This window comes from Ahaetulla prasina, chromosome 1, assembly GCF_028640845.1.
Source record: "Ahaetulla prasina isolate Xishuangbanna chromosome 1, ASM2864084v1, whole genome shotgun sequence".
NCBI classification, from domain to species: domain Eukaryota; kingdom Metazoa; phylum Chordata; class Lepidosauria; order Squamata; family Colubridae; genus Ahaetulla; species Ahaetulla prasina.
In genome coordinates, this window is record NC_080539.1 from 269,555,509 (window position 1) to 269,569,274 (window position 13,766).

General features: G+C 39.2%; 1 protein-coding gene across 24 annotated transcripts in view; it reads left to right on the top strand.

Annotated features, from left to right (window-relative positions):
- Nucleotides 1-13,766, top strand: part of SOX6 (SRY-box transcription factor 6) — a 517,338-nt gene that overhangs the window by 454,329 nt on the left and 49,243 nt on the right. For all 24 annotated transcript variants that reach the window (XM_058159020.1, XM_058158967.1, XM_058158946.1 and 21 more), the window contains 2 exons: nt 3,232-3,412; nt 8,064-8,254. In XM_058159020.1, coding sequence (XP_058015003.1) covers nt 3,232-3,412; nt 8,064-8,254 — 372 coding nt within the window. The remainder of the gene's footprint in view (nt 1-3,231; nt 3,413-8,063; nt 8,255-13,766) is intronic.

Consider the following 13,766-nt stretch of genomic DNA (forward strand, 5'->3'; position numbering starts at 1 on the left):
TCCAGTAAGTGTGATTGGACACACAAGGAATTTGTCTTGGTGCAAATGCTCTCAGTGTACATAAAAGAAAAGATGCCTTCGTCAAGGTACAACACTTACAACACTTAATGATAGTCATAGGGTACAAATAAGTAATCAGGAAACAATATCAATATAAATTGTAAGGATACAAGCAACAAAGTTACAGTCATACAGTCATAAGTGGAAGGAGATGGGTGATGGGAATGATGAGAAGATTAATAGTAGTGCAGATTTTTTAAATAGTTTGACGGTGTTGAGGGAATTACTTGTTTAGCAGAGTGATGGCATTTGAGAAAAAAACTGTTCTTGTGTCTAGACAGGTTTAGCCAGGATAGTTAGAAGGGAAGGGAAGAAAAAACTTAAGATTGGCCAGCTTTGATGCCCTTTAGTATAAGAGGGGAAAGAGAGAATCTCTCTCAGATTTTCAAGATTGTTATTTTATTCTAGGCAGTAAAATAACATTCCTGATATCTCTTTCCTGAACTTGCGTACTTCAAAAGGCTGACACATAGTCAGGACTTAGTTTTTTAGTGTCTTCAAAGCCAGGACCAATATTTTGTGTGGTCCGGTGGGCAACTGTGAGTTAGTCATGTCTTTTCACATAGGATTGATATTGTCCCTATAGTTGTTCTAGTCTGGCTGCCACATTTTGCCACATTATGACAATTTCTGGGTGCTTTTCAAGAATGCTCCCACATACACATAGTTGTTGTTAGTTGCAAAGTCGTGTCCGACCCATCACGACCCCATGGACAACATTCCTCCAGGCCTTCCTGTCCTCTACCATCCTCTGGAGTCCATTTAAACTCATGCCTACTGCTTCAGTGACTCCATCCAGCCACCTCGTTCTCTGTCGTCCCATTCTTCTTTTGCCCTCAATCTTTCCCAGCATTAGGCTCTTCTCCAGTGAGTCCTTCTTTCTCATTAGGTGGCCAAAGTATTTCAGTTTCATCTTCAGGATCTGGCCTTCTAAAGAGCAGTCAGGGTTGATCTCCTCTAGGACTGACTTGTTTGTTCGCCTTGCAGTCCAAAGGACTCGCAGGAGTCTTCTCCAGCACCAGAGTTCAAAAGCCTCAATTCTTTGGCGCTCAGCCTTTCTTATGGTCCAACCTTCACAGCCATACATTGCAACTGGGAAAACTATAGCTTTGACTATACGCACTTTGCTTGGCAGGGTGATGTCTCTGCTTTTTAGTACACTGTCTAGATTTGCCATAGCTTTCCTCCCCAGGAGCAAGTGTCTTTTAATTTCTTGGCTGCAGTCCCCATCTGCGGTAATCTTGGAGCCCATGCACATAGTACTTTGCAATAATGAAGATGGTTGACACCCAAATTATAGGTAATTGATACTAATTATGGCTAACTCAAGACTCTTCTCACCATTTATAAATTCAAGGACATTTTGGGAACATTCATAAACTGCAAAGCTGTTCTTTCTGGGGAAACACAAAGCTACTCTGAGCAAACTTTATCTCAACTCAAAGATCAATTATTATTTTAATCAACGCACCCTCCATCTTTCTGGTTTTAGTTTCAGTTTGTTTTCTGTCACCTGGCTCATTACTGAGGCTGGACAATATTGTACCGATTACTTTCCTGGATTAGAAGATAAGAAGATTAGAAGAACGGAGCGTCATTGGATAGCATCCAGTTCAAAAACTCTTACACAGAGGTTACACAAACTGAGCAACTTTCTGTCATAATTTGAAAATCATGAATCTGAATATGTCAATATGAAATTAAGTTTGTTTTATTTTTCCATGTATAAGGTATATGTATATGCATGCAATACGTTAGAAACTGAAATGTTAGCATTTGTTCTTAAAAAGTCGATGGAAGCTGACCTTGTAAAATCTATTTAATGGCAATCATATATGTAGTTATACACAGCTAGAGTATATGAATCATGATACAAAAATAATGTACATTTTAAGTAAAACTTCAGAAATATGAATGTGAATTCTGGGAATACGGCATGTTTTCTTTCTCATGGACAGATATAGGCAGACACGCCACTCATAAATTATAATTAAGGTGGCATACATCAACTAAAATAATTTTAAAACAATAAAATAAAGAATAAATACAAAACAGACCACTAATAAATCACAGTAAACACATAAACACAAGCTAGCTTTGCTTCAGGTTTTAGTACAGTAGTATCTTGAACCTCTTCTGAACCCTCTTCCCTGCTTTTGACCTAATACATTAAATTTCGTGCAAACATTCAGGATTAAAAGCAACTGATCAAGGGAGTTTAAATAAGCAACCACTGAAGAATGATAAAACCGAACTGTTCATCCCTTCTTGTTTCTTTTTTGTTGTTCTATATCATCAAATCATTGTCAACTCTGAATGATCACATAGATAGACCTTTTCTGTGATGTTCTGTCCTGTCAGTAGCAACCATAGTTTACTAAAAAGTAAGAACCAGATGTTATTTTACTTCATTTGTACTAGTGTCTGGTGTTATTGGTAAACTAAAGATATAAACATTTCATCATCAGTTTGGGTTTGTACCAGTAAATATGCTGCTATAACAATATTAAGCACATTGCTAGACTTTTTGAAAGAAATGAAGAAAATATTCTATTGAAATTATATTTATTTATTAGATTTATGTGCCACCCATCTCATCTAGAAAAGTCTTTATTTGAAAAGTCTTTCATAAAACAGAGTGGCAAGACAATCATAGCTACAGTTTATGGAAATAAAACTAAAACAATTAAGTCATCCAGTGTTCTTCTTTTAAATTTTTTACCCTAACGCCGCCCCTCATTCATGTGCATATTAATAACATATACACCATATTGTACTTTAAGAAGTTTCCAGCAGACACAGTTAAACACTGCAACATTGCTGGTTAGATTTTTTTTTTTTTTAAATCATTCTTTGTGAATGCCCTGGGTTAATTTAGATCTCAGAAAACACATTAGGAAATTAAACAGTAATGCAAGCTAATTCAGATTTTAATTTGTCAAAAAAGAACGCTCTAGCCACATAGTTAATGTAAACAGAGGCACAGCACAGAAGAATTAATGAGGTTTCCCTTTCATTGAATCTTCAAGGAGTGTAGATAATTAGCTTCTTTTGTTATTATTGCAGGAAAATGCAGTATTGTCTGGAAGGTGTAAAATAGCTGTGGCTTCCTAAGTGATAATGTGCTTCATTTGTCTTCTCCTAATAATTATTTACATTAAACTCTTCTAGGATGATGCTGCACAGCCACTGAATCTCTCGGCTAGACCCAAGACAGCAGAACCTGTCAAATCCCCGACGTCGCCAACGCAGAGCCTCTTCCCTACGTGTAAAACCAGCCCTGTGAATGTGGGCAATAGAAGTGGAATCCCCAGTCCTATTAGCGCGACTCTGGGAAGAGGATCTTCTCTAGGTACTCAAAAAAGGAACAAATATGGGTCATTTCAAATAGAGATGAGGAGTCTCTGGTCTTCACATATATATATGTTTTCGTAGGTTTTCATGGGTATAGGTATGTAGGTCTTGTCATATTCGGGTCTTTTTCTGTGTAAGGTTGAGAGTATCTTGGTGACTATACATACATACATACATACATACATACATACATACATACATACATACATACATATATATATATATATATATATATATATATATATGAATATATGTATATGTGTATATATGTATATATAGGTCTTTGGTTGTTCGGGTTTTCTCCATGTAAAATTGGAAGTGTCTTGGCGACGTTTCGACGAAGTCTCATTCGTTATCTTCAGGCTTCAGCTTCGTGCTTCTGGGAGCAATGTGTGATCGCAGCTGTTTCTTCCTTTTGGAAGAAACAGGAAGGAAGCTGTTTCTTCCTTCCTTCCAGAAGCATGAAGCTGAAGCCTGAAGATGACGAATGAGACTTCGTTGAAACGTCACCAAGACACTTCCAATTTTACACGGGAGAAAACCCGAACAACCAAAGACCTATATACAAACACCCATGAAAGCTTCAGAAATATATGTGTGTGTGTGTGTGTGTGTGTGTGTGTATCTATATATATCTATATCTATCTATCTATCTATCTATCTATCTATCTATCTATCTATCTATCTATCTATCTATCTTTGCAAAACCAGGTATAGTCAAGGTTTTTTAACATTTTCAAGGTGTTAAACATTTATTGCATGGAAACACTGTCATTTTTATTAGGTCTTTGATTTTTATTTTATCTCAATAGATTTATATGAGAATCTATGAGGGAAAATAGTCCTTTCAATATACCTTAAAGGGTAAATAATTAAAAAAAAGCATAAATTATTTGAGTCATGCTCAGCTAGACCACTGGAGCAGGCGGCTTAGTGGTGGGTTGATACTGTAGTGGTGATGGCGGGAGGCTCTGCCCAGCCACCCAGACTTCTCTGCGCATGCACAGAAGTGTTGTTTATGAGCACCAACGAGCAAACCGGTAGTGATGGGATTTGAATCCCACTACTGGGGTGGCTATATTAAATATAATAAATAGTCATTACAACTGCAGAGATTCGGTTCTTCACATCTGAGGCTGAAAAGGTGTTTCAGATTGGGCATGGCCTTCTTTAAGGAGGTCCTATTAAATCTATCAGGTCCTCCTTAAAGCTGCATCTTTTCCTGGGTTCATGGGGTAGCTACTTGTTCCCTGGAGACATTGGCAGCATTGGCTTTCTAAATACTTCCTTAACTCAAAGGCAAAATTTTCTAGACACACACAGATTCTCTATGGAAGGGCCAAGAAGTGTAGCTTGCATTGTCACATTTTCATTCATTCATTCATTTATTAGATTTTTATACCGCCCTTCTCCCGAAGGACTCAGGGCGGTGTACAGGCAAATAAAAACAGACTAGACAATAACCTATAAAATGCAGAATTAAAAAACTTATTATACTTGCCTAAAATTTTAAAATATATAAAAATTAAAACCCCGTTTAAAATTAATAATAAAACTATACAATCCGTAAAATTTAAGCCAGCCCCGCGCGAATAAAAAGATGCGTCTTCAGTTCGCGGCGAAAGGTCCGAAGGTCAGGTATTTGGCGTAAACCCGGGGGAAGTTCGTTCCAGAGTGTGGGAGCCCCCACAGAGAAGGACCTTCCCCTGGGGGCCGCCAGCCGACATTGCTTGGCGGACGGCACCCTGAGAAGTCCCTCTCTGTGAGAGCGTACGGGTCGGTGGGAGGCATATGGTAACAGTAGGCGGTCCCGTAAGTACCCAGGCCCTAAGCCATGGAGCGCTTTAAAGGTCATAACCAAAACCTTAAAGTGCACCCAAATAGCGACAGGTAGCCAGTGCAGTCTGCGCAGGAGGGGTGTTACGTGGGAGGTACGAGACCCTCCCTCTATCACCCGCGCAGCTGCATTCTGGACTAGCTGAAGCCTTGAGCGCACCTTAAGGGAGCCCCATGTAGAGAGCATTACAATAATCCAAGCGAGAGGTAACGAGTGCATGAGTGACTGTGCACAAGGCATCCCGATCAAGGAAGGCGAACTGCCGAACCAGGCGAACCTGGTGGAAGGCCCCTGAGACGGCCGTCAAATGATCTTCAAACGACAGCCGCTCATCCAGGAGGACACCTAAGTTGCGCACCCTATCCTTTGGGGCCAATAACTCGCCTCCAACAGTCAGCTGCAGCTGCAGCTGACTGAATCGAGATGCCGGCATCCACAGCCACTCCGTCTTGGAGGGATTGAGCTTGAGCCTGTTTCTCCCCATCCAGACCCGTACGGCTTCCAAGCACCGGGACAGCACTTCGACAACTTCATTGGGGTGACCTGGGGTGGAGAAGTACAACTGAGTGTCATCAGCGTACTGATGGTACTTCACCCCAAAGCCACATATAAGCCACATATGAGCTTAAAATATCAATTTATTGGCACAGACATTTTATCTATTTATTATTCAAATTTATGTGACCATCTGCCCCAAAGGGGGCTTTGGGCAGCACATAGTAATAAATAATATAAAATAGCTAATATAAAATAGATAACAATCTACAAAGTCAGTAATAAGTAACATCAAAAGTAAAAATGTCATGGAACAACTCTGTAGAGATTGGTTTGTGACTGACTTCTTTTAGGATATTTTCCCAGTCCAAATGCTAATCAGTTCCAACTTTGATAGACAAACAAGATCAGGTCAAGTAAATAATAAAGATGCTACTGAAAATGTAAACTGTCTGAAAACTCTAAAAAAAGTGCAGTGAAAAATTGGAACTAACATTAAATATAAAGATGACCAAACTAATGACAACAGGCACAACAAGCAAATTTAGAATTAACAATGAATATATTAAAGGACAGAAACCTTCCACCATTTTAGGATCAAAAATCAACAGTAAAGGAACAACTGTTAGATACACTGCAGACTATATGCAAAATAGCAGCATATTGGCTATGGGAAAAATATTCAGATGCCCTTTTATGTCTATATCTACAAAGATCAGAATAGTGCAGGCAATGATATTCCCTACTCAATGGAAGTGAACATTGGATTTTTAGGACACTCAATGGAAGTGAACATTGGATTTTTAGGACACTCAATGGAAGTGAACATTGGATTTTAAAGAAGTGGATCTGAAAGAATATTGACAGTTTTGAATGTTGATGTTGGGGAAAAACTCCTGAGAATACCATGGATAGCCAAGAAAACAAAAACAAAAAAACAAAATGAATCAATGAACAAATCTCCAGAGTTTCACTTACGGCACAAACGACCACTCTCAAATTATCCTACTTCAGACCTATTATGTGAAGACCTATAGAACAGCAGTCCCCAAACTTTGCAGCTTGGCGGTCCAGCTGTGGGGGGAAAAGGCGAACTGGACCACATGAGCATTGGGCTGGCATGTGCATGAGTGCGCAGCTCCACTTGCAATGTGCTGATGCGCACATGCATGTGTGCAGCTCAACTTGGGTAAATTGAGCTGCGCATGTATGAGGTTCCAAATAGGCCACGGCCCAGTAGTGTCCATGGCCCAGGGGTTGAGGATCCCTGGTCTAGAGAGCTCCCTAGAGAGGGCTCTGATGCTAGGAAAGGTGGAAAGAAAGAGAAGACCATCAGTAAGTTGGACAGTGATGGGTACACTATTGGAAGATCTGAAGGATCAGGTTGGAGCCAATTCATCCTGGGGAAAACCTATGTGGTTGCTCAGAAATGATACTGATTTGTGGGAACATTATTAATTATTAATATTTCAATGGGTCTGCAAAAACTGGAATGTAAAGTTTTAATCAATTTTGGTGCTTGCTTTTGTTGTCTCATACAAGGAGTAATTTCTAAGAACTCTATAAAACAGTCATCCAAAAAGCATACTGCTATAATCCAGATATATTGTAATTAAATCAAGTGTTATCCTGATCAATCTAAAGTCTCAAGAAACCTACCTAAATTTGGCAAAAGCATGAAGTTTAAATATTCTACACTGTTATTGTTATGCTTTTATTGAAACATAGACAAGTAATATTTTATATAATTAAATCCAACAGTGGAAGTAATAAGTATTTATTTAATAGTCATACACATCTGTTTCTGATCAGAACTGGAATTAAAAATATATCGTTTCAATTTATTTGCAACTTTGAGTTTATATTGTAGTGATAATCAGTTAGTACTTGGAAATATTAACCTGTAAGAAAACATAACATGAATTTTTCATGAATGTCAGTTAATAAAATAAATTTATGAATACAAAGCAAAAAACATTTGTAGGTGCAATTTAATACTTTGCGCTAGGATTGAAAAATATGCTGAAATTCTCACTTTAAAAGGCATCAAATGTTTTGATTAAATCATTAATATAATAATAATCTTTGTTAATTGCTTCAGGAGAGGTTATCTCTGATTGAACATCGCTCAGGATGGAAAACAAAATTACAGCTGTTGCCCAAATCTAAAATTGCTATCCATTTTAATATTAAAGATACAGGCTTTAATATGTGCAGCAGCTGAAATTACAATACATGTGTGTCTGTGTGTCTGTGTATAAATCTCTTGAAAAGAGGATATTTTAATGCACTCTTATAATAATTCCTTTTTTTCTAGACATCCTTTCCAGTCTTAACTCACCTGCCCTATTTGGGGACCAGGACACTGTAATGAAAGCAATTCAGGAGGCTCGGAAGATGAGAGAACAAATCCAGCGGGAGCAGCAGCAGCAACAGCAGCAACCACATATTGATGGAAAGCTTCCGTCCTTGAATAGTATGGGCCTAAACAACTGTAGGGCTGAAAAGGTAACACAATAGCTCTTCCACCCTTGTTGCTGCTAAATTTACTGTATTTTTCGGAGTATAAGACACAACTTGGTTTTTGGGGAGGAAAATAGGGGGCAAAAATTCTGCCTACCAGGTATTCATCTGGCTAGCGCCCTTAGTCTGGTCAGCTTCAGCACATTAGTTTGCTGGTTTTGAGCGCACACACACGCCTGGTTGGGGATAAAAACCACCTTCTAAAGCACACTAATCGTTGAAGCAATGAGAAAAGTAGGTGAAGGGTGGAAGATCACTTCACTTGCTAGCACCTCGTTAGGGCTGAAAAACAGCTTCTAAAGCACAGCCGATCATCAGAGGGAGAAGCAATGAGAAAAGCACGCAAAGCATGGAAGATTGCTTCACTCGCTAGCGCCTCGTTAGCACTGAAAAAAAGCTTCAAAAAAGCTACATTTGGAGCATAAGACGCACCCAAATTTTCAGCCTCTTTTGGTGGGGGGAGTGCGTCTTTTTTTTTTTTATTGAAAGAGTTTTAAAAAAAACAAAGACATTTTCCCCCCTTTTCCCCTCCTCCCAAAAACCCCTTCCCCTCCTTCCCCCGGCTTCCGGGTCAATCACAAGGTATTGTTATACATAAAGCAAACATAGAATAAAATTTTCCCTTCCAATCCAAATAACCACATCCAAAGCTTTTCATCTCCTAACCCCCTCCCCATTACATAAAATAACTTTCTAATTATTCAAAGGCAATCTGATATTTCTTAATCTGATATCTATTTTGTAGATAATCAATCCATTTTTTCCATTCAATTAAATATCTTTCCTGCGTATTGTCTTTTAAAAAAGCTGAGATTTTAGCCATCTCAGCCAAATTAATGACTTTCAGTATCCATTCTTCTATTGTAGGTACCTCTTCTTTCTTCCAGTATTGTCCAATCAACAGTCTTGCTGCTGTTATTAAATTCAGAATCAGTTTAGTCTCAATCCCTGTACAGGGGGAGTGCGTCTTATAAACTGAAAAATATCGTTTTGCAAGGTTTACCTGGTGAATAGCTACTTAATTCCAGGAAGCAATTTCAATATTGTAGTTTTTAAGCATTTTTTGTAATGATTGTAATATACGCCCTTGAGGGTCCAGTGGAAAAGAAAACTAGAACTAGATTGCCCAGAATAATATTTGAGGAAAGTTGGTTCAGGGCTCCAGTGGCTCCAACAGGAAATGTCATTCCCCCCACCTTCTCATTCTGCACTGTATAAGAATCAATGTATGTATCACAAATTGGCCAAAGTTTCATTTGAAGAATGGCAGATGATTAAGATGGGTAAGTAATTAAGAGCCCTGTCCCTATCTCCCCTCAATCATATTCTGTGAGTGCTGTCCAAAAAACTGTAGGCTTCTTATATTAAATTCCCAAGTTAGAGAAATATATGGTACAAATAGTAGCAATATGGATTAGGGTTGTCTTTCTTGATTGGATACTGGGCTCCATTTGTCTAGTGTCTCCTTTCAAGTGACATGCTCCCAATAAGCACAGTAGGAATATACAAAGAATTCTTCCTGCTAGTTGCAACCCTGTCTTCTAATTGGTATTTAATGGCATACTGCTAGGGCATGCTAGGTTACCTGGCCTTTCACTAGAGTCATAATAGCTCAGTAGAGTTTTCTTTGCTTAATTTCTCATAATACTACTACAGTGCCTTGTCAAATGATATGTTATTTTGGAAGTAACACTTTTTTTCTTCAGTTTTTCTGAAACAAAAAAAAAAGTATTTCAGACTCTTGATTATTTTCTGCACCTTTTTGGTCTCTAAAACCAGGGCTGATGTGTGGCCTACAAAAATCCAGACAACCACTAGGTGGCAGGAAAGAGTAATAGAAAAAGCTATATTTTTACCATCCTTTATTGATGATGTGAATATTTACACCTCAGATGTGCCAACTCTGATTAGGGTAGGGTTCTATTTTGTATAGCAAACTTTCATTTAAACTCATCTTCATGTGTGTGTGTGTGTGTGTGTGTGTGTGTGTGTTGTGTGTGTGTGTGTACACACATGTACACACTCACCACATTCCTGAATATAACATATTCAGAATGGCTGTACTGAATTGTTCAGAACTGGAATAGAATAACAGAGTTGGAACGGACCTTGGAGGTTTTCTAGTCCAACCCCCTGCTTAGGCAGGAAATCCTACACCACTTCAGACAAATGGTTATCCAATATCTTCTTAAAAACTTCCAGTGTTGGAGCATTCACAACTTCTGGAGGCAAGTTGTTCCACTGATTAATTGTTCTAACTGTCAGGAAATTTCTCCTTAGCTCTGAGTTGCTTCTCTCCTTGATTAGTTTCCACCAGGAGTGAAATTTACTTACCTTTGCTACTGTTTCGCAAATAGGAGCATGTGCGCATGTGCGCTCACTTTGCTTGCGCACAACACATCTGCACATGCGCAGAGTGTCAAAAACGGGATGTGATGATGTCCGGGCGGGTGGGCAGAGCTTCCCGCTGCAGGCGCTACCGGTTCATCTGAGCTAGATAGAACTGGCTGCATTTCACCAATGACTGGTTTCCACCCATTGCTCCTTGTCCTACCCTCAGGTGTTTTGGAGAACAGCCCGACTCCCTCTTTGTGGCAATCCCTGAGATATTGGAACACTGCTATCATGTCTCCCCTAGTCCTTCTTTTCATTAAACTAGACATACCGAGTTCCTGCAACCGTTCTTCATATGTTTTAGCCTCCAGTCCCCTAATCAATCATCTTTGTTGCTCTTCTCTGCACTCTTTCTAGAGTCTCAACATCTTTTTTACATCATGGCGACCAAAACTGAATGCAGTATTCCAAGTGTGGACTTACCAAGGCATTATAAAGTGATATTAACACTTCACATGATCTTGATTCTATCTGAAGTTTGTACATTTGATGTAGAGTTCAAAAGACCCAGATGAAGAGAACAAGGAATTCATGCACAAGCTTTAGCTGAAGCTCAGCCTTTCTTCTGTCTTTGAATAAACTCCTGGTGCAGTGTGATTGGGAATTTTGGATATTTTTTGGTGTTTTAATATAAGATATAGATATTTCATACAAGAGAGTTACATTTTAGAAGAATCCTTAGGAAAAATAATCTACATACATAAGAAAATAGTGTTGTTTGGTTAGAAATTTACTCTGCAGACTTGGGCAATATATATATATATATATATTTGCTTCACTTACAGGCTTTTGGACAAACAAACTAGATAAGTGTGTATTGTAGTGTTTTGATAGCAAAGTAATGGAAGCAAGCAATTCTGTATTCTAACGAATATAGACATATCTATGAAATAATTTGAGATACAGTATGTCTAAAATTTGCTTCCTTGTAGGATAGGTAAGAGCATTTTTCAGATACCACATGAATCATTATTTCCTGTACAGTGATACCAGACTATATACAGAGTTATTATTCTGAGTGACTCAGGACAAAAAGTTTTGCAACCTTTCAGCAGAAGACAAGATTATAAAATGGAGCAGAAGGAAAAGGAACGGATGATCAGTAACATGCCTGTTTCTATCTTTCACAGTCATCTATCAGTGAAATGTGAAATGAAAAATATAGTTAGGTCTTGTAGTATTAGTAGTAGTTTTTATTACAGATTACTGCTATGTTATTATTGTTCTTGATCAGGATTTAATGAGTTTATAACTACATGTATATGTATTAATATTATACATACTCTCCCTCTCCCCCTCTTTCCTTCCTCCCTCCCTCCCTTCGTTCTTTCGTTCTTTCCTTCCTTCCTTTCTCTCTGTGTGTTTCATAAAAAGCCATGAGAATAGATCAGGGGAAATATTGAATGTTAGTGCTCTTCAGAATTTAGGAAAATTACTTTTGTATCTTGTTACCTAAAACGTATACTCGGGAACCCTACAGGTAAGGTCGATTGATCTCATTAGACTTCCAAATCCTTAGGTCCGCGATGGCGAACCTACAGCACATGTGCCACAGGTGGCATGTGGAACCATATCTGTGAGCACGCGAGCATTGCCCTAGCTCAGTTCCAGCGTTCATGAGCATACCGGCCAGCTGATTTTCTAGCTTTCCAGACCCACTGGAATTCAGGAAATGAGCCATTTCTGGGAGGGCTTCGGGGGCGGGGGAGGCTGTTTTTGCCCTCCCCAGGCTCCAAGAAAATCTCTGCAGCCTGGGGAGGGTGAAAAATGGGCCTACCGGGCCCACTGTGTCATTGCGGACCAAAGCAGGGGAAGTGTGGGGGGGTCACATGCGCATGCACAGGGGGTGAGGCACATTGAATTATGGGTTTGAGCATGCACACGGGTGACCCCCCAGCACTCCCCCGCTTTTGACACACGATGGCAAAAAGGTTAGCCATCACTGCCTTAGGTCATTATTTGACTGTATTAAATACCTGATCATGTTTTATCATCAGAATGGCCTTCCTTGCTTTGGTATTGTGAATAAGTAAATAAAAGTAAGCTTAAGTTAATGTTGTGGCATGCTTGGAAAGATCAACATTGAGTCCTGTGCTATAGTCTACCAAACTGTTGATAAAGTTGTATAGTTGATTTTGTTTTGCATTTTATTATTTCTTCTTCTCCTTCTCCTTCTTCTCCTTCTCCTTCTTGTTCTCCTTCTTGTTGTTGTTGTTGTTCTTCTCTTTCTCCTTCTCCTTCTCCTTCTCCTCCTCCTTCTTCCTCCTCCTCCTCCTCCTCTTCCTCCTCCTCTCCCTCTCCCTCTCCCTCTCCCCCTTCCCCTTCTCCTCCTCCTCCTCACATATTCCCATAGGTGCAGGGTCTGCTTTCGGATCATCCAGCATCACTTTGCACAGTCAGCAGGGTACAACTCTGTGGCTTGCATATCTTTGTTGATGGCGGCTTACATATCTTTGTTGATGTTGGCTTGCCATCTCTGTTTCGGACACCTGCGAGGTCACCAGCCATTGACTTCTAGTTGATAGGCAGTCTTGGCCACGGTAGAAAGTGCTTCTCTCTGGACATGTCCATACCAGCGGAGGCGCCCGCTTTATTTATACTGTTATTTGTACTGTTTCAATCCATATAATAACTGTCAGTAAGCCAAGAATCTGGGGCAGTAGTAGTCATTTTCCAACCCATTCCCAAAGGGAGGAACATAGAGGCCTGAGGTTCATTACTCGGTTGCAAGCACAAAGGGAAAAGTGATCTGTAGATAGAACTGTCAAATATGTGTTTTCATTTGCATTTATATGTTGCCTTGTTAGATTTCTCGGAACAACGGGGGTAAAATGGATCCATGCCTAAAAAACGGATTTACATAGCTTCTTGCCCCCAGAGGATTAACCATGGTTTGCAAAACATATTTATAATCTAATAAATATTTATCTGCACAAGATGTGATTTAAATGGTAGCATTTTAAAAGTCATTTAACACAGAATCCCATTGTGAAATAATTTTTATAACAGCAAGGAAAAAAAAACTGAAAGTGTGATACACAGTTTCATATTAAAGACAGTCTTATGAGGTCCACAGACTCTTCTGAAGACCAGATTTCAGTTT